The 22,159-nt window shown below is 38.1% G+C and overlaps 1 protein-coding gene across 1 annotated transcript in view; it reads left to right on the top strand.

Moving 5' to 3' along the window:
- The window catches only part of SUGCT (succinyl-CoA:glutarate-CoA transferase), a 776,171-nt gene that overhangs the window by 82,917 nt on the left and 671,095 nt on the right, over positions 1–22,159 (top strand). The window contains exon 8 of the mRNA XM_040259493.1: positions 21,497–21,640. Within this exon, the coding sequence (XP_040115427.1) occupies positions 21,497–21,640 (144 nt within the window). The remainder of the gene's footprint in view (positions 1–21,496; positions 21,641–22,159) is intronic.

Here is a 22,159-nt window from a genome sequence, read left to right as displayed (position 1 = left end):
ATCTATCTATCTATCTATCTATCTATCTATCTATCTATCTATCTATCGAGTCTTCCCACGTGGCACTAGTGGTAAAGAACCTGCCTGCCAGTGCAGGAGACTTAAGAAGGTTGGTTCAATCCCTGGGTCAGGGAAATCCTCTGTAGGATGACATGGCAACCCCCTCCAGTATTCTTGCCTGGTGAATCCCATGGACAGAGGAGCCTGGCAGGCTACAGTACATAGGGTCATAAAGAGTTGGACACAACTTAAGTGACGCAGGATGCATATATATATATATGTGTACACACATATATATATGAATTTATAGTTTTTCTTGGTTATCTATTTTTAAAGAATATTTTAAATATTTATTTATTTATTTGGTTGTACTGGGTCTTAGTTGCAGCATGTGAAGTCTTAGTTGCAATATGTGGGATCTAATTCCTTGCCCAGGAATCAGACCTGGTCCCCCTGCATTGGGAGTGTGGAGTCTTAGCCACTCTACCACCAAGGAAGTCCCTGTCTATTATATTTATTTTTTTTAAGATTTTTTTTTATGTGGACCATTTAAAAAATCTGTATTGAATTTGCTGCAACATTGCCTGTGTTTTATGTTTTGTTTTCTTGGCTAGGAGGCTTGTGGGATCCCAGCTTCCCGACCAGGGATTGAACCTGCACCCCCTGAGTTCAGTTGAGTTCAGTTGCTCAGTCATGTTGGGTACACACGACTCACCAATGAAATTGTACTTGGGAAGGTACAATCTTTTGTGACCCCATGGACTGCAGCATGCCAGACCTCCCTGTCCATCACCAACACCTGGATTTACTCAAACTCATGTCCATTGAGTCGGTGATGCCATCCAATCATTTCATCCTCTGTCGTCCCCTTCTCCCACCTTCAGTCTTTCCCAGCATCAGGGTCTTTTCAAATGAGTCAAGTCTTTGCATCAGGTGGCCAAAGTATTGGAGTTTCAGCTTCAACATCAGTCCTTCCAATGAACACCCAGGACTGATCTCCTTTAGGATGGACTGGTTGGATCTCCTTGCAGCCCAAGGGACTCTCAAGACTCTTCTCTAACACCTCACTTCAAAAACATCAATTTTTCTGTGCTCAGCTTTCTTTATAGTCCAACTCTCACATCCATACATGACCGCTGGAAAAACCATACCCTTGACTAGATGGACCTTTGTTAACAAACTAATATCTCTGCTTTTTAATATGCTATCTAGGTTGGTCATAACTTACCTTCCAAGGAGTAAGTGTCTTTTAATTTCATGGCTGCAGTCACCATCTGCAGTGATTTTGGAGCCCAAAAGAATAAAGTCTGACACTGTTTCCACTGCTTCCCCATCTATTTGCCATGAAGTGATGGGACCGGATGCCATGATCTTAGTTTTCTGAATGTTGAGCTTTAAGCCAACTTTTTCACTCTCCTCTTTCACTTTCATCAAGAGGCTCTTTAGTTTTTCTTCACTTTCTGCCATAAGGGTGGTGTCATCTGCATATCTGAGGTTATTGATATTTCTCGTGGCAATCTTGATTCCAGCTTGTGCTTTATCCAGCCCAGTGTTTCTCATGATGTACTCTGCATATAAGTTAAATAAGCAGGGTGACAATACACCCCCTGAATTGGAAGGCAAAGTCCCAACCACTGGACCACAAGGAAAGTCCCAGTTATCTATTTTAAATATAGTAGTGGTGTGTACATGTCAATCCCAAGCTCCCAATCCCTATTCTCCCTCCCCTCCCTGCTGGTGACCATAAATTTGTTCTCTAAATCTGTGAGTCTTCTTTTAGATTCCACACATAAGCAATATCATATATTTGTCTTTCTGTGTCTGACTTACTTCACTTTTCTTATTTCACTTTAGTGGCAGCAGACAGTTGTTGGCTACCTACCCCTCCTTAATGCTCTTTTTCCTCCTTGTCTCCCATGATATCAGTCTTTCCTGGTTTTCCTCCCACGTCTGTTCTCTCCTCACTTTTCTTCATGGCCTCCTCTTCCTCAGCCTCCTTTTGAAATGATTGCACCCAGAATTCTGTACTTTGGCCTCATCTGTACTTTTCACTCTTTTATACTCTCTAATACTGCAGTCATCAGCCACATGGGACTGTTAAACACTTGAAATGTGGTGAGTTTGAATTGAGATGTGCTATTAAGTGTAAAAAGTACATTTCAAAGACATATCAACAAACCCTTGTAAAATTTCACATTAGTAATTTAAAAAATGGATTGCATTTGGAAATGATAGTATTTCAGATATATTAAGTTAAATGAAATACATTATTAAAGTTAATTATACTGATTCCCTTTTATTTCTTTAGTGTGGCTAATAAAATTTTGAAAACTACATATGTAATTTTTATTTGCTCATATTATGTTTCTATTAGTGTTCGATATGTTCTTCCTAGATAATGTCTCAAACCTACCATGGTTTCAACTACCATATATAATGTTTAGGTCTCAAATTTGTATCTTCCACCCAGTTCTTTTTCCCTTGGGTTTTAGGTTTGCATATTCAACTCTTGATTGAATATATTACTTACACTGAATAAGCAAACAATTCATCAAACTTCTCTTTCCCTTTATCTTATCTTAATTGAAGTACCAACCCAAACCCAGAAGCTTAAACTCTGTCCAAACATGTACTAAGTCTGATTGGGTCTGTGTTTTAACTCTTGTGACTATTTGTTTTGTCATTTTATTCCTACTGCTGTTGACTTAGTTTGGTCCCTGATCTTTTTCATGAAGAATTGCAGTAATTTCCAGCTTGATTCCCTGCTTCAGATCTCAAACTTTATGATTATTACTCCTGTTTAATCTACACAGTGATGCCAGTGATTATTTTAATTTGTATTCAGTACAACTGAGCTTGGCATTTTTTCCTGGAAAGCTTTAAATTACTCCCTATCCTAGTTAGGGAAACAAATAAATAAACCTAACCTTGCTACATGTGTGATATCAGGCCTCCATAATTTGTCTTTGGTTGTGGTCCGGCTTCATTTCTTATCATGCCCTCACATTCATTCTTGGCTTTAGTCATCCAAACTACTTGCAAACTCTTCTCCAAAATTATAAATAAATTTTTAATATGTTTAAAAAGGGTCATAGACTTCTCTGAGAATGTGATGAAGGTTATTGGACCTTTTCTAGAAAATTAACATACAGAATTTTTGCATATAGTTTCAGAGGGATCTTGGAACACCTAAAACTGGGACAAGAACTATTAACCCAAATATGGAAACTCAAACTTCTGTTTATGTCCTTTTGCTTCCCAGGCATTCTTTCTACATTGTATGCCAGTTTTCTTCTTGATTGTTTGGTAGTCTTGATCTCTGTTCTGCTAACAATTATTGTGTAACAAATCACCTTGAAACTTAATGACTTAAAACAAGAGCAATCATTTTATTAACTTTCATAGCTTCCATGGGTCAGGAGTTTGGGGAGGGCTCAGCTGGGTGGTTCTTGGGGTTTTGCAAGCAATGGCTCTAGGGCAGCTTGGGGCTGCCAGTCATCTCTCCGTGTAATCTCAGGGCTTTTCCATGGGGTCTCTGTGCGTGGGTTACTTTGGGTTTCCTAACAGTAGGTGACCTCAGAGCAGTCAGACTGTTTATATGGGGCTCAAGGCTCTACTAACACAAGTATTCCAGTAAAAAAGGCAACGTCATTGATATACATGTTCTATGACACAGTTTTGAAAATCATACTGTAACCCTTATGCAAAATTTTATTGGTTACAAGCATGTCACAAGACCACCCAGATTCAAGGAAAAAGGAATTACACTCCTTCTGTTGCTGGAGTAGGCAGTTTCAAGATACTAAAAGGACATGTGGGATGGGAGATATTACAGCCATCTCTGGAAAATGCAATCTGTCACAGTCTCTCAACATGCTACAAAGAGCAGGTAGGATTTAGGAACAATCCTTCCACTTTGTGGAGAAATCAGTGGACTTTTGTCTTTTCTTGACTTTGCCTATGGCAAAAATTGGTTATGGATTAAACTTTATGATCTCAGCATAAACATATTATTAGTGTCTGAAACTAATGATCAAAGATAGAACCAGAGTGAATGAAACAGAGCAGCTATCTCTTGATACATTAGATAGCAATTCAGAGCAAATAAAAAAGGATGCTTTCACTATTCATTCCCATCTTTTTTTTAAAGATTTTTTTTTGATGTGAATCATTTTGAAAATCTTTATATAATTAGTTACAATAATGCTTCTGTCTTATGTGTTTTTTTTTTTTTTTTTTTTTACACAAGGCATGTGGGATCTTAACTTGCAGATCAGGGATCGAACTTGCACTCCGTGCACTGGAAGGTAAAGTTTTAAATACCAGGGAAGCACCCTATCCTACCTTTTCAAACGTGTATTTGAATGACTTGATAATCCATGTAGATTAAATGAATACACTACCATAGACAGCAGAATGTTAAATGTTCTCCTGCAGGCTGATGGTTTGTTATCATGTTCAAAGGCTGGTCTTAATAGGCCACTGGTTCTATCTAATTTTTTGTCATAACTCAATCAGGCTAAAATAATTTTTTAAACCAGATTATCTGTTGGGTTTATTTGGCTTATTCTGGCAACTCCATGCATGTGGTTACCACAACTGCATAAAATGTTTGTAACCAGTTTGGAGGGTTCAGGAAGAATCGTATTGGATAACGTATAGTCCTCGTGTGGACAGATTTTTCATTCACAAGTAATTGCATTCAAAGTCCATAGTGTAGTTCTTTGAGACATCATTTATTGATGAGAAATGAAAATTAAATGAAATAGGTAAACTTATAGGATAGAGAAAGTCCTCACGAGTTCCTCTGTTTTGTTGCTTTAGGTATGACTTACCTAAATCATTCCAGATACAGACAAGTCTTGACTGAGTTCTGGAGTTAGGGAATATATAAGATTGAGTTCAGAGGGGGGCCTGTTAAGTATAGGATTGTTTATATGCTGATCTTAGTAGATGTGAAAGATGTTTCATCTCAGAAATTAGAGTCATTGATGTTTCGTTTAGATTTGTTTTCTCTCATCCATTAGCACAGAAGCTATAGTGCAGAAACTATAACTAGGAAACTTTTTCTTGAAGAACAACATGAAGCAAAATAACTTTTCAAATTGTTTCTTAGGCTGTTCCTTAAAATATCCCAATTCCCCAACCATCCATTCCATTTTCTCCCATTCTAACCCTGTTTAAACTCAAGAGGACAGCCAGGCCAGATGATATTTTGGGCATCTCACTGTGGGAGCCAACTCAGAATGATTTAGATGGTATTTAATCACTAGTCAAGAAAATAGTGTGTTGGTGTGTTAAGGTATCTTTGAAAATTTGCAATTTTGTCTACTTTTTAATTTAGCGGGCTCTTGGTGAATGGATTCTTCTAGTTATTCTTTGAAGAAGTTTTGGTTTACATTTTTCAGAGTGGATAAAGTATGTTTCTGTGTAGATACATTCGATTACTTGCCATTCACTTACATTTTGTAGAACAAACTCTCCTACATCAGAACTAAGTATTTCTTAATAGCAATGTAGTAGAAATGACCAACCAACTCACACATTTAAAAGTTTGGCTTTTGGACTTTCCTGGTGGTCTAGTGGTTGAGACTCTGCATTTCCAATGCAAGGGGTGCAGATTTGATCCCTGGTTAGGGAACTAAGATCCCCCATGCTGTGCAGAATGGACAAGAAATATAAACAAATTTAAAAAATTGCTTTCTAGGGATTGTCTGAAAAGGAATGATGATGAACATTGGAATTAGGATAATATACAGAGGCAAGATGGTAGTGAAAAGAACAGAAGCTTTGGGGTCAGAATTCCTGAGTTCTAGTTTTGGTTGTATCTTTTGGTCTCTATGACTTTGACAAGTTAATTTATCCACTAAAATGGGGATACTGTTGGTACTTGTGAAAGTAAAAGTCACTCAGTCACATCCAACTCTTTGCGACCCCATGGACTATACGGTCCATGGAATTCCCCAGGTCAGAATACTGGAGTGGGTGGCCTTTCCCTTCACCAGGAGATCTTCCCAACCCAGGGATCGAACCCAGGTCTCCTGCATTGCAGGCAGATTCTTTACTAGCTGAGCCACAAAGGAAGCCCAAGAATAGTGGAGTGGGTAGCCTATCCATTCTCCAGTGGACCTTCCTGACCCAGGAGTCAAACTGGCGTCTCCTGCATTGCAGGCCGATTCTTTACCAACTGAGCTGTCAGGGAAGCGCTGATAGCACTGATCGGAACTTACAGAATTATCACTGAGAGTTAAATGTAACCACATGTGTTCAGGCACTTTGCAAAGTTGTACGTACATGACATTATGAACATACAGGAGACCTGAAGGTAGTTTCTTACTGGTTTACTAAATACAAAATAGTTAAGAATCCAAACCTGGTCACGAAGGCTTAAGAAAGGCAGTTGAATCAGTAATGTGCTAGAAGCAGGGGATTCAGAGTCAGCTGATTTGGAGTCTCCTCCCAACCTAGCTTCTAAATGCTTATTACATCTTATACTATTTGCTTAACCTAGCTGTTCCTTAGTTTCTCATCTGTAACAAGGATTGCTTCCTCCTAAGTGTTGTGCACAAAGTTAGTTAGATACTGATTTTAAAGTGTAGTATAGGATGTTGCATTCTGTAAGTCTGATATCTCTGAGTTGTTACCTTTAAAATTTGGAAGGGCAGAAAGCGTTATTATTAGGAAGAAATTCTTAGTGTTAGGTAAGCAAGCATCCACATGGAATCCAGAGAATGGCACAAGTCAGTTTGTTACATTTTCCCATAAGTTGCCTGATGTGCAAGTGAATCAGGAGAATGGACTCTCTTCTCCCTCATCTTAAATCTTTCTTTACTTCCCTCCCCCTGGCATCCCACTTTATTATGTTTTTGGCTTTTGACTTGTGCTTTGTCAGTGTTGAGAAGGAAGTGTGTGAGTGAGAGATAGGTTAGAACTTTGAGCCTTTTAGGATGTGATTAATAAAAATGTTCCAGGCTCTAGGTGAAACATCTAAAAACTTTCTCTTATTGCTGTAGTGCATTACAATGCTAACTCTTTTCTTTGTCTCGCCAGGGATCTCTTTGCCAATAAGTAGCAGAGGCTGATCTTTTTTTTTTAATTTATTTTTTACTTTACAATATTTTATTGGTTTTGCCATACTTCAACATGAATCTGCCACGGGTGTACACGTGTTCCCAATCCTGAAGCCCCCTCCCACCGCCCTCCCCATGCCATCCCTCTGGGTCATCCCAGTGCACCAGCCCCAAGCATCCTGTATCCTGCATCGAACCTAGACTGGCGATTAACACCTGTATGCTTTGCTGCTTCTCTGCCTCCACTGATAAGAGGAATTAACTATAGAATCTTTTCAAATTCTAAAAAGAGGTGATTTTGGTTGGAGGACTCAGTAGAGTCACTGAGTCACACAGGTGATAGATTTTTTTTGTGCCCATTTATAGGTCAAAAAGTGAAGGTGCTTACAGGTAAATCTACAGCTTTGAGTTTCATGTTTCAGCCATTAAACAGAATTTTCTTCATGTAGAGGAAGTGTTACTCTGTGAAAATTTGCGATTGTCATTATAAGCATTTTTTTTTTCTTTTAGCATCGATGAATGGTTCGAGGAGATTATTTATTTGGAACAGGAGGTTCAGACACTGTAGTTCCAGACTCTGTACTCATGAAGTGTGAAGGCAGGGACTGTTGTGACCGTGTTCTTTCTATTCATTAAAACTCTTGTGTGATCTGAATATACCGTTTTATGTTCTCTGTACTGCTCTATTTCTACTTAAAGATTCTTTTCCTAACTAGGGCTGCAGGTCATACTTACAGTTGCTTTCATAATCAAAATATTACCATCATATTAAGAAACTTAATTTCCTGTTGATTTTCCCCCAAATTGATTTAATTTTAATCCCTCCTTTACCAATCAGTAATCAAAGTCTGTGAATTCAAATTTCTAAGAATCTTTTGAATGCATACATTCCCTCTTTCCTCTATCTTGATTGAGGTTCCCATATTGTCTCTCTCCCCTGAGCCATTTCAAATCTTTCTGGAGGGTCTTCTACCACCACCCCAAGTTTCTTTAAAAAGTCACATTTATACAGTCTTTTATATTCATAAAGTGCTTTTTTATACAACTTTTCTTTAATCTTCATGCTAACTGATGAAGTATATTTTATTACCAACATTTCACAATTAAGAAAAAACTAACAAAGGCCAAGAACTTTCCAAAGCTTATGCAGTTAGTAAATGGTCGAATTCATATTTCAGAAAATAGATCATTGAAAAAACTCATGTGCCCCAGAGTAACAACAAAATTTTCTGTAAATTGCATTTGTATAATGAGGGACTCATTGTGAAATAAAAAATATGCCATAGAGACATGGATGTATTTAAGAATAACTTTTTATTTTGGAAATGAAACCAACTTCTTTTAAGAAGTTTTAACGTTTTTGTTGTTTTATGAAGTAATTAGGTTGAGTAATATGACTAAGGAGAAAAATGCTTGGTGACCTTTCAAATTGATGCCTGTTTATTAACTATCTGCCAGCACTGATTTAGAGTTTCTTATGTACTTTTTAACCAGACAAAGTTTTAACAAGTAACTTAGAAAAACATCATTTTTTCTTTTCCCCTCTCCTTTCTTTCCTTTAAAAAATCTATTTCATTTGGCAAATTCTGAAAGTAGTGAGGATAGATATGCGGAAATACAAAATGTTCAACATGCTTAAATTGTGTCTGGGAAATAATCTTTTTTATATTCTTAATTTTTTAATTAAAGAGATTGTGATGTAAAGGAAACAAATGAACACCTTTACATGTGAATAGTTTTTTTATCACCTGCTTCTCTAGATTGAATAATTTTCTAAAAATATCAGTAAAAACCACAAACATTTCTGCCATTTTGAAACTGTCAAATTTTATTTTTTAAAGAAATAATTCAGATTTTACATTTCAAGTTTAAAATTTAAAGGCAATTTTATACTTAGAGAAAAGTTGCAAGCATAGTATGGAAAGTTCCTATATCCTTCATCTAGTTTCCTCTAATGTTAATGCTTTACAAAATCATAGTATTGGGTTGGCCAAAAAAGTTTGTTCAGGTTTTCTGTACCATTTTATGGAAAAACCTGAACAAACATTTTGGCCAACCCAGTACAATGATCAGAACTAAAAATGAACAGTGGCATGATACTATTAGGGTTTCCCTGGTGGCTCAGCAGTAAAGAATCCACCTGCTAATATAGTAGATGTTGTTCAGTCGCTCAGTTGTGTCCAACTCTTTGCAACCCCATGAACTGCAGCACGCTAGGCTTCCCTTTCCTTCACTATCTCCCCGAGTTTGCTCAAATTCATGTTCATTGAGTCACTGATGCCATCCAGCCAACTCATCCTCTGTTGCCCCCCATCTCCCCTGGCCCTGAATCTTTCCCAGCATCAAAGTCTTTTCCAAAGAGTTGGCTGTTTGCATCAGGTGGCCAAAGTACTGAAGCTTCAGCTTCAGCATCAGTCCTTCCAATGAATATTCAGGGTTGATTTCATTAAGGATCTACTGGTTTGATCTCCTTGCTGTCCAAGGGACTCTCAAGAGTCTTCTCCAGCACCACAGTTCAAAACATCAATTCTTTGGTGCTCAGCTTTCTTTATGGTCCAGCTGTCACATCCATACATGACTACTAGAGCTTTGACTGATGGAAAAACTAGAGTTTTGACTAAAAGAACCTTTATTGGTGAAGTGATATCTCTGGATTTTAATACACTGTGTAGGTTTGTCATTGCTTTTCTTCCAAGGAGCAAGCCTCTTAATTTTTTGTCTGCAGTCATCATCTGCAGTAATTTTGGAGCCCAAGAAAATGAAATCTGTCACTGTTTCTATAGTTTCCTCATCTATTTGCCATGAAGTGAAGGGACTGGATGCCATGATCTTTGTTTTTTGAATGTTGATTTTTAAGCCAGCATTTTCACTCTCCTCTTTTACCCTCATCAAGAGACTCTTTAGTTCCTCTTCACTTTCTGCCATTAAAGTCATATCATCTGCATATCTGAGGTTGTTGATATTTCTCCTGGCAATCTTGATTCTAGCTTGTGAGTCTTCCAGCCCAGCATTTCACATGATGTACTCTGCATATAGGGGCTTCCCAGGTGGCGCCAGTGGTAAAGAACCTGCCTGCCAATACCGGAAACATAGAGATGCAAGTTCAATCCCTGGGATCAGAAAGATCCCCTGGAAGAGGGCATGGCAACGCACTCCAGTATTCTTGCCTGGAGAATCCCATGGCAGAGGAGACTGGTGGGCTACAGTCCATAGCGTCGCATAAAGTTGAACACGACTGAAGTGACTGAGCACACATGTAAATTAAATAAGCAGGGTGACAATATACAGCCTTGACAGACTCCTCGCAGTTCAGTCCCTGGGTTGGGAAAATCTCTCTGAGAAGGAAATGGCCACCCACTCCAGCGTTCTTGCTGGGAAATCCCATGGACAGAGGAGCCTGGCAGAGTACAATCTGTGGGGTGGCAAAAGAGTTGGCCACAACTTAGCGACCAAATAACAACAATAACAATGATACTATTAACTAAACTGCACATTTCATTCAGATTTACCTGATTTTTCCACTAATGTTCAGGTTTTACTTGTAATGAGTTTTTAATCATGTGGTATGAGATGGTATAAGAAGATAACATTGAAACAGTGAGAATGGAGAAATACACAAATGAATATGTAAAGTGAGTAACTGGGGGGACTCTTAATATTTTTATATTCTACTTGTCCTCTAACTATAACTATATGTCTTAACTCTTAAGTAGAATCTTCTTATACCTTTGTTGATGATAGGCATACTCGTTTTAGTTATTTAGGAAAATCATCACAAATTGTACAAAAGGCTACATTAACTTAATATACTTAAAGCAGTTTCTAAGTGACCATGAAAAAAATCATTCTACTGTTGATTATTAGAATTAAAATTTAGTGGACATGACTAAAGCGACTTAGCAGCAGCAGTAGCAGAATAAAAATATTGCTTGATTTCCAAAAGTCTACATATCAGTTTAAACCCACTTCTTCCAACAAATTATAATGAGATTCTAGGACATACTGCTTAACAAGGTCAGTAATGACCCATTTTTTTATGTTGTATTTCTACATTTTATATTAAAAAGCACAGATTAAATAGACTTGTGTCTATTTATAGATACAAGACAAAATATATAGACAAAATATTTTGATGCATATACAACCCATGTAGCAACAGTGGCTGTGCCTGAATTACCCATTTATCCTCAAATACATTTATTAAGGATTGTGAGGGATGAATTCCTATACCCACTGACATAAAATTTGTTCAGTCGCTAAATCGTGTCTGACTCTTTGTGACCCCAGGGACTGCAGCACTACAGGCTTCCTGTCCTTCATATCTCCCAGAGTTTGCTCACACTCATAGTTCATTGAGTCAGTGATGCCATACCAACATCTCATTCTGTGTTGCCCCCTTCTCCTCCTGTCCTCAGTCTTTCCCAGCATCAGGGTGTTTTCCAGTGAGTCAGCTCTTTGCATCAGGTGGCCAACGTACCACCCCATTTTTCTTAGATTTGAGAAGAGATGCGTTGGTTTGCACTGTCACAGCATTAGGGTTTCAACGGGGCTCCAGAGGTGGAGCTCCATTTCAGGCGTATACACAGCCCCTTCTCTGATTCTGCCTGGTTGCACCTGGGAATGCTTAGTCATTTGACAGCCGCAGTGTGGTTCTCTGTGGCGTTTCCTGCCTGCTGAATGGTGACTTATTTTTACTTCCTTATTCTTCTGGCATGCTGCAATTCTTAGATGACAGGAATGTGATTATGAAGGATTTCCAGTGTATGAACATAGTCATCTCTGAATTATACTAGAGTACGAATGGGTATGGCTTCTTTAATTATTGTTACCAAACAGCCCTGGATGAATTATAACTTCTAGAGTTCCACTAAATATATGTTCTTTTGTTGTTGTTCAGTCGCCCAGTCACATCTGACTGCTTGTGACCCCATGGACTGTAGCACACCAGGGCTCCCTGTCCCTCACCATCTCCCGAAGTTTGCCCAAGTTCATGTCCATTGCATTGGTGATGCCATCCAGCCATCTCATCCTCTGATGCCCTCTTTTTCTTCAATGCAAGAGACATGTTCTTCAGCAGGCCTTTAAAAAGATTTTTAAAATTAATTTTATTTTTATTTATGTTTATTTTTCTGTTTTAATTACCAGCATCATGATGGTATTAATATTTAAACAATGAAACAGCTTTATAGAGACATAATTCATGTACTATACAATTCATCCATTTAAAGTGTACAATCCAGTGTTTTCTAGTATATTCACAGAGTTGTGCAATCAATTTTAGGACATTTTTATCATCCCCAAAAGAAACTCTAGGCCCATTAACAGTACTCCCTATTCCTTCTTGCTCACAGCCCTGGGTTCTACTTTTTCTCTCTATGGATTTGCCTATTATGGATGTTTCATAAAAATGATATATAATGTGTGACATTTTGTGACTGGTTTCTTTCTCTTAACTTAATGTTTTCAAAATTCTTCCATGTTGTAGTATGTATTAATTCTTCATTTCTTTTTATTACCTAAAATATCCTGTCATATAGCTATACCACACTTTATACACTTTTCAGTTGATGGACATTTGGGTTACTTCTACTCTTATGTAACTGTGAATAATGCTGCTATGAAAATTTGTGCACATGTTTCTTGGGAGAACATATGTCTTCGTGTGTGTGTGTTAGTCGCTCAGTCATGTCTGACTCTGCGACCCCATGGACTGTAGCCTGCCAAGCTTCTCTGTCCATGGGATTTTCCAGGCAAGAATACTGGAGTGGGTTGCCATTTCCTTCTCCAGGGGATCTTCCCAACTGAGGAATCGAACCCAGGTCTCCTGCATTGCAGGCAGATTCTTTACTCTCTGAGCCATTGGGGAAGCCCCATATGATTTCATTCTCTGGGTTAAATACCTAGAAGTGAAATTTCTGGGTCATGTGTTAACTTGCCAGTCTTTTTTTTTTCACAGTGACTACACCATTTTGGGTTTCCCAGGCAGTGCTAGTGGTAAAGATATAAGAGATGCAGGTTTGATTCCTGGGCTTGGAAAATCCACTTGAGGAGGGCATGGCAATCCACGCCAGTATTCTTGCCTGGAGAATCCCTATGGACAGAGGAGCCTCGTGGGCTACAGTCTGTAGGGTGGCAAAGAGTTAGACATGACTGAAGCAGCTGAGCACGCATGCAGCATGTACACCATTTTACAATCCCACCTGCTAACACTTTTATTATTTCTCTTTTCCATGATACCCATTCTAGTGGGTGTGATACGGTATCTCATTGTGTTTGTTTGTTAGTTAGTTAGTTTAATGTTTATTTGGCTGCTTTGGGTCTTAGTTGCAGCATGCAGGATCTTTTTAGTTGTGGCATGCAAACTTTTAGTTGTGGCATGTGGGATTTAGTTCCATGACTAGGGATCAAACCTGTCCCCTGCATTGGGAGGGCAGAGTCTTAGCCAGTGGACCACCAAGGAAGTCCCTCTCATAGTGGTTCTGATTTGCATTTCCCTGGTGGCTAATGATATTGAGCATCTTTCAATGTGCTTATTAGTCATTGGTATATCTTCTCTGGAGAAATGTGCATTTAAACCCTCTGCTAATTTTTTAGTTGGGTTGTCTTTTTATCGTTGAGTTGTAAGCTCATAGTGGTTTTCATTTGCATTTCCCTGATGGCTAATGATGCTGAACATCTTTTCATACACCAAATCACTGCAGATGGTGACTGCAGCCATGAAATTAAAAGAGGCTTACTCCTTGGAAGAAAAGTTATGACCAACCTAGATAGTATATTCAAAAGCAGAGACATTACTTTGCCAACTAAGGTCCGTCTAGTCAAGGCTATGGTTTTTCCTGTGGTCATGTATGGATGCGAGAGTTGGACTGTGAAGAAGGCTGAACGCCGAAGAACTGATGCTTTTGAACTGTGGTGTTGGAGAAGACTCTTGAGAGTCCCTTGGACTGCAAGGAGATCCAACCAGTCCATTCTGAAGGAGATCAACCTTGGGATTTCTTTGGAAGGAATGATGCTAAAGCTGAAACTCCAGTACTTTGGCCACCTCATGTGAAGAGTTGACTCATTGGAAAAGACTGTGATGCTGGGAGGGATTGGGGACAGGAGGAGAAGGGGACGACCGAGGATGAGATGGCTGGATGGCATCATCGACTCGATGGACGTGAGTCTGAGTGAACTCCAGGAGATGGTGATGAACAGGGAGGCCTGGTGTGCTTTGATTCATGGGGTCGCAAAGAGTCGGACACGACTGAGTGACTGAACTAAACTGAAATGACCATTTGTAAATCTTCTTTGAGAAATGTCTATTCAATTCTTTTCCCATTTGAAAAATGATTGTGTTCATATTGGGGCTTCCCTGGTGACTCAGATGGTAAAGAATCTGCCTGCAATGCAGAAGACTTGGGTTTGATCCTTGGATCAAGAAGATTCCCTGGAGAAGGGAATGGCATCCCACTCCAGTATTCTTGCCTGGAGAATTCCACAGACAGAGGAGCCTGGCAGGCTACAATCCATGGGGTCACAAAGAGTTGGATGCAACTGAGCTACTAACACTTCCACTTTGTCTTCTTACCGAGTTATAAATATTCTTTATAAATTCTGTTTATAAGTTTCTTACCAGATATGTGATTTGCAAAAAATTTCCCCCATTTTTTAATCTATTCATTTCTTTGATTGTTTACTTTGAAACACATGTGACTCTTATTTTCATCATGTACCATTTATCTTTTTTTCTTTTGTTGCCATTGTGTGAGTGAAAGCTGCTCAGTCATGTCCCGACTATTTGTGAACCCATGGACTGTATAGTCCATGGAATTCTCCAGGCTAGAATACTGGAGTGGGTAGCCTTTCCCTTCTCCAGGGGATCTTCCCAACCCAGGGATCAAACCCAGGTCTCCCGCATTGCAGGCGTATTCTTTACCAGCTGAACCAAATAGGTGTCATATCTAAGAAATCAGTGCCAAGTTGAAAATCATGAGGATTTACTCCTATATACTTTTTTAAAAAACAGTTTTAGCGTATATGTTTAAGTCTATCGTCCATTTAGAATTAATTTTATATATAGTGGGGCTTTCCTAATAGCTCAGTTGGTAAAGAGTCCGCCTGCACTGCAGAAGACCTGGGTTTGATCCCTGAGTTGGGAAGATCCCCTGGAGAAGGGAAAGGCTACCCACTCTAGTATTCTGGCCTGGAGAATTCCAAGGACTGTCTAGTCCATGGGGTCGCAAAGAGTTGACACGACTGAGCAACTTTCACTTTCACTTTATACGTAGTGTGAGGAGGGAGTCCAACTTCATTCTTTTACCCACTTTTTGAGGACTGTTTCTGAACTACACTTGGTATGCTTGTCAAAATTGAAGGTGAGAATTTCCATTGTCTGTGTTTTTGCCTGTGCCATCCATGCCATCTTGTTTTGTAGTAAGTTTTAAAATGGGAAGTATGTGTCCTCCAACTTTGTTCTTTTTTTTCTGGATTGTTTTGGCTATTCTTTGTCCCTGAAATTTCCATATTAATTACTTTCTAAGACACGTAGGATTTTGATAGGTGAAATTGCACTAAATCTATAGATCAGTTTGAGGAGTATTACAATATTAACAGTTTTGAATCTTTTGAATCATGACAGTGAGGTGTCTTTCCATTTATTTAGATCTTCTTTAATTTCTTTCAACCATATTTTGTAGCTTTCAGAATATGTTTGTATTTTTTTTTATTAAATGTATTCATATTTTATTTTTCTTGATGCTATTATAAATGAAATTGCTTCTTAATTCCATTTTTGGTTTATTTATTCTTTACTGTGTAGAAAAAATATTAATTTCTCTATGGTGCCTTGTATCTTGCAAACTTGCTAAACTCACTTATTTGTTCTAAGAATTTTCTTAGTGGCTTCCTTTGGATTTTCTGTATAAATAAGTATGTCACCTGCAAATAAAGTTAGTTTTATTTCTTTCTTTCCAGTTTTTTTTTTCTTTTTCTTCCCTAACTGCACTGGTTAAAACCTACAGCATAATGTTTAATTGAAGTGATGAGAGCAGACATCCTTGTCTTGTTCCTAATGAGGACAAACATTCAGTCTTTCACCTTTAACTAATGTTTTAACTTTTCTTCACATTTACCCTTTAAGGGCTTGAAGAATCTTCTTCTATTCCTAGTGTGTTGGTGTTGAATATTTTCTCAGGAAGGGTTTTGAGTTTTATCTTATGCTTATGTTGACTGTTGTAGTTCAGTTGCTAAGTTGTGTCTACCTCTTTGCAACCCCGTTGACTGCAAACATGCCAGGCTTCCCTGTCCTTCACCATATCCCTGAGTTTGCTCAGATTCATGTCCATTGAGTCAGTGATACTATCTAACCATCTCATCCACTGCTGCCTCATTCTCCTTTTGCCTTCAGTTTTTCCCAGCATCAGGATCTTTTCCTATGAGTTGGCTCTTCACATCAGGTGGCCAGAGTATTGGGGCTGCAGCTTCAGCATCAGTCCTTCCAGTGAATATTCAGGATTGATTCCCTTTTTTTTCTATTTACTCTTTAGTTTCAGTAGTTTTTATCTTTTTAGGAGTTTGTCCATTTCATCTAGGTTATCAAAATTGTCAGTGTTTAATTTTTCATTTTATTTCCATATAATACTTTTTATTTCTGCAAGTTAGTGATGTCCTTCTTCCATTCCTGATGTTAGTAATTTGAATAGTCTCCTTTTTTCTTGGACGATTCAGCTAAAAGTTCATCAGTTTTACTGATCTTTTCAAAGAGCCAACTGTTCATTTTGTTGATTTTCTCTGTTGGGATTCTATTCTGCATTTCATTAGTTTTGTTCTAATGTGTATTATTTCCTTCCTTTTGCTTGCTTTAGTTCAGTTTGCTCTTCTTTTTCTGATATCTTAAAGTAGAAAACTAGGTAACTGATTTGAGATCTTTCTTCTTTTTTATTTATTTATTTTTATTTTTATTTTTTTAAAACTGCAGTACTTTTGAACTTTTATTGGTATTATTATTATTTTTTTAAATTTATTTTTTATTTTACTTTACAATTCTGTATTGGTTTTGCCATACATTGACATGAATCCACCACGGGTGTACATGCGTTCCCAAACATGAACCCCCCTCCCATCCCCCTCCCCACAACATCTCTCTGGGTCATCCCTGCGTACCAGCCCCAAGCGTGCCATATCCTGCATCGGACATAGACTGGCAATTTGATTCTTACATGATATTATACATGTTTCAATGCCAAAAATTAATATTTACAATTCTAAATTTCCTTCAAATACTGCTTTAGCTGCATACATAAATACTGGTATGTTGTGCCTTCATTTTCATTATCTTGAAGTATTTTCTAATTTCTTATATGATTTCCTCTGTTACTGGTGTTTTGGGACTACATTGTTTACCGTCCAGATAGTTTTGAGTTTCTCAAATATGCATGTTATTTACTCTAAATTCATTTCATTGTGATCTGAGAACATATTTTGTATGAACTCACTCACTTAAAATTTATTTTAGTTTGTCTTATGGTCTAAGATATGGCCTGTCCTAGAGAATGTTCCATGTGCACTTGAGAATGTGCATTTTATATCTATTAGATATACTTGGTTTATAGTATTGTTTAAATTTTTTATTTCTCTTTCTAATCCTCTGTCTAGTTGCATTGTTCACTATTCACATTTCAGTTTTGACATCCCTACTAGTGTTCCTGAAGGGTTTATTTCTCTCTTCCGATCTGTCACTTTTGCTTTTTGTATTTTGATGGTTCAATTTTGGGGTGCATGTATGCTTTTGTTATACTTCCTCATGCATTGATGCTGTTTTTATTATAAAATCTCTCTGTTTTTCTCTGGTAGCTTTTTGATTCTTTTAAGCCTATTTAGTCTGATATTCGTATAGTCACTCCAACATTCTTATGTGTGCTGTTTGCATGATAGGTTCATTCCCATGCTTTTATTTTCAGCCTATTCATATCTTTGAATCTAAAAAGTGTCAGCAAGTTTCTTTACTTAAAAACAAAACTCTTTTTTAAAAAATTGGATTATAATTGCTTTACAATGTTGTTTTAGTTTCTGCTGTACAACAGTGTGAATCAGCTGTTTGTATACATATATCCCCTCCTTCTTGCACCTCCCTCCCCTCCATCCCACAACCCTAGGTCTTCACAGAGAGCAAGCCTCTTTAAATTAGTATTTCATTTGGCACAAATTATCATTTTTCAACAGTGGCAATTTTGTTTCTAATATATGGATGACAATGTTTATTTAATGGTCAAATATTTCACTATTATGCTGGATAATGTAATGATGTTTTTAGAATATTAGGTATAGCCTCTGCTTTTCAGGAAATTTAAAATATAATATAAAGGATTTGTTATCTTATTTGTCCCTATTTGTCTGAAAAGTATGGCAGAGAAAATGTGATTATATTAATATTATAGTGAGAAAGCAGGTGATGTCTATAAACTTAAGTTTGAACTCACCTCTCACGTTTAATATATTAAAGTCTTAAATCCAAATGATGGTATTAATTTTAAATTTATGGATTCATGCCATTACAGGTTTTGCCAGTAATAACAGAAGATTCCCAGAAATTTCCAATTTTTGTGGCACTATCTTCCTTGAAATTGTGTTGAGAAGCAGGGGGAAAAACATTGTTGTTTATTCACTAAGTTGTGTCTGACCCTTTTGCAACTCCATAGACTGTAACCCATCAGGCTCCTCTATTCATGGGATTTCCCAGGCAAGAATACTGGAGTGGGTTGCCATTTAGTCTCACTTACTTGCTATTGACCTATTTAGCTGTCTTGTAAGATGATTAGCATAGTTTGTGTATAGACTTCAGAAAAGGGAAAATTAGCTTCTGAAAATGACTGAACAACAGCTGGAATTAATGAATAAGGAGGTGAATGAATGAATGTGTCAACCAGGTAAACTGTGAAATGTAGGTTTTATAGGCATTATGTGCAATGAAAGACAGCATAATTCAAGGTAGTAAAAAATAGAAACTGATTCAACAATGATTAATAATAATGTTGATAAAAAATTTGATAGCTAATTTTTCTGGGTACTTCTTATTTGCCTTGTTGTTCAGTCACTCAGTCATGTCCAACTCTTTGCGAACCCATGGACTGCAGCATGCTAGGCTTCCCTGTCCTTCACTATCTCCTGGTGTTTGCTCAAACTCCTGTCCATTGAGTCAGTGATGCCATCCAACCATCTCATCCTCTGTCATCCCCTTCTCCTCCTGCCTTCAATCTTTCCCAGCATCAGGGTCCTTTCTAATGGGTCAGGTCTTTGCATCAGGTGGTCAAAGTACTGGAGCTTCAGCATCAGTCCTTCCAATGAATATTCAGGACTGATTTCCTTTAGGATTGACTGGTTTGATCTCCTTGCATTCCAAGGGACTCTCAAGAGTCTTCTCCAACACCACAGCTCAAGAGCATCAATGTTTTGGCATCCAGCCTTCTTTATGGTCCAGCACTTACACCCATGGACTGAATAGTCCACGGGTCTCGCAAAGGGTCGGATACGACTGAGCCACTTTTACTTTCACTTTTCTTGCACCCGTACATGACCACTGGAGAAACCATAGCTTTGACTAGATTGACCTTTGTTGTCAAAGTTCAGTTCAGTTTAGTCGCTCAGTTTTGTCCGACTCTTTGCGACTCCATGAATCGCAGCACGCCAGGCCTCCCTGTCCATCACCAACTCCTGGAGTTCACTCAGACTCGCGTTCATCGAGTCAGTGATGCCATCCAGCCATCTCGTCATCGGTCGTCCCCTTCTCCTCCTGCCCCCAATCCCTCCCAGCATCAGAGTCTTTTCCAATGAATCAACTCTTCACATGAGGTGGCCAAAGTACTGGAGTTTCAGCTTTAGCATCATTCCTTCCAAAGAAATCCCAGGACTGATCTCCTTCAGAATGGACTGGTTGGATCTCCTTGCAGTCCAAGGGACTCTCAAGAGTCTTCTCCAACACCACAATTCAAAAGCATCAATTCTTCGGCGTTCAGCCTTCTTCACAGTCCAACTCTCACATCCATACATGACCACTGGAAAAACCATACGCTTGACTAGATGGACCTTTGTTGGCAAAGTAATGTCTCTGCTTTTGAATATGCTATCTAGGTTGGTCATAACTTTTCTTCCAAGGAGTAAGCGTCTTTTAATTTCATGGCTGCAGTCACCATCTGCAGTGATTTTGGAGCCCCAAAAAATAAAGTCTGACACTGTTTCCACTGTTCCTCAAGCTATTTCCCATGGAGTGATGGGACCAGATGCCATGATCTTCGTTTTCTGAATGTTGAGCTTTAAGCCAACTTTTTCACTCTCCTCTTTCACTTTCATCAAGAGGCTTTTTAGTTCCTCTTCACTTTCTGCCATAAGGGTGGTGTCATCTGCATATCTGAGGTTATTGATATTTCTCCCAGCAATCTGGATTCCAGCTTGTATTTTTTCCAGTCCGGCGTTTCTCATGTTGTCAAAGTAGTGTCTGCTTTTCAATGTGCTCTCTAGGAAATGGTAACCCACTCCAGTATTCTTGCCTGGAGAATCCCATGGATGGAGGAGCTTGGTGGGCTACCGTCCTCGGGTCGCAAAGAGTCAGACATGACTGAGCGACTTCACTTTCTAGGGCTTCCCTGGTGGCTCAGCTGGTAAAGAATCCACCTGCAATTCAGGAGACCTGGGTTTGATCCGTGTGTTGGGGAGATCCCCTGGAGAGGGGAATAGAGACTCACTCCAGTATTCTGGCCTGGAGAATTCCCTGGACTGTGTAAACCATGGGGTAGCAAAGAGTCAGACACAATTGAGTGACTTTCACTTTCATGATTATCATAGCTTTTCTTCCACAGAGCAAGTGTCTTTTGCCTGGTACTATTCTGATATCTTTACATATGGGTCAAGGATTGGATTGTCAACTAACACTGACATAAATTGAAGATGTTAATAAGTATTAAAACTTTACTTAAATATTGTGTCATTGTGAGGGCTTCTCTCAATGTCTAGAAGCTCCTTCCACTTCTCCTGTGCCTTTTGATTGCTTGAATCCTTGAAATTATAAGTAATATATTTACAGTATATTTATCATATTTCTCAACCTACCCTCTACCAACCAAACTATACAAAACCAAATGTAATAAAATATTTTTAAAAACATGTCTGAAGTTCCCTCTTAATATATTTTACAGTGGGAAGCTTTTATTTCATTTGTTTTTGTTTAGTTTGGTTGGTAGAGGGTGGGTTGAGAAATATGATAAATATATAGTAAATATAAATACATTCTTGCCACCAACAGATATCCACAATAACAGTTTGTTGTATTTCTTTTGTGTGTATGTGCACATAATACACAATTCTTTCTTTTATTTGACCTTAGAATATTTGTGAACTTATATGATGGTTTTAATTTTCAATTTGTGTTTTCCTTAACCCAACCCTCAAATCAGGATGGAGATCCAGTTCGTCCAGGAGTGGCCATGACTGATCTTGCCACTGGCCTTTATGCCTATGGAGCCATTATGACTGGACTGATACAAAGATATAAAACCGGAAAAGGACTGTTCATTGATTGTAACCTACTGTCATCCCAGGTACCAATCCAAGTAACGTTTCAGATAATGGAGTAAAAACATGTATCTGTGTTATACATTTTCATATAAAATCCTGTGGTCATATGCAAAAACAAAAAACAAAACAAGAGGAACTGCTCCTCTCTCCCCCCTCAAAAAAACCAACAACAGCAAAAGCTGTTCTGTTTTTGTGTCCTTGATGTTGTAATATTAAAATAAGTGGACCACAAAAATTTCATTATAATGTAGATATTGCTGATGAACCAGAATTCTAAAGACTGTTTTTATTAGGTCTGTTACTATTTTTGAGACAGAAATGCAGTTGTCATCTTTTTTGTGCCGTAGACCATTTGGGTAGTCTGGTAAAGTCTATAGACCTTTCCTCAGAATTATGTTTTTGAAGGCATAGAATGAGATGTTTAGAATTACAAAGGAAGCCAATTATATTGAAATACAGTTATTTCAATGTAAAAGCCAAATTGTATTATAATAGTACATATGATTTTTCATTAATACATTAAAATAGAATATCTATTAGAG

Source organism: Oryx dammah, unplaced genomic scaffold (genome assembly GCF_014754425.2).
Source record: "Oryx dammah isolate SB20612 unplaced genomic scaffold, SCBI_Odam_1.1 HiC_scaffold_18, whole genome shotgun sequence".
NCBI lineage: Eukaryota > Metazoa > Chordata > Mammalia > Artiodactyla > Bovidae > Oryx > Oryx dammah.
Note: the sequence above shows the minus strand (reverse complement) of the source record. Positions and strands in the feature narration are given on the sequence as shown.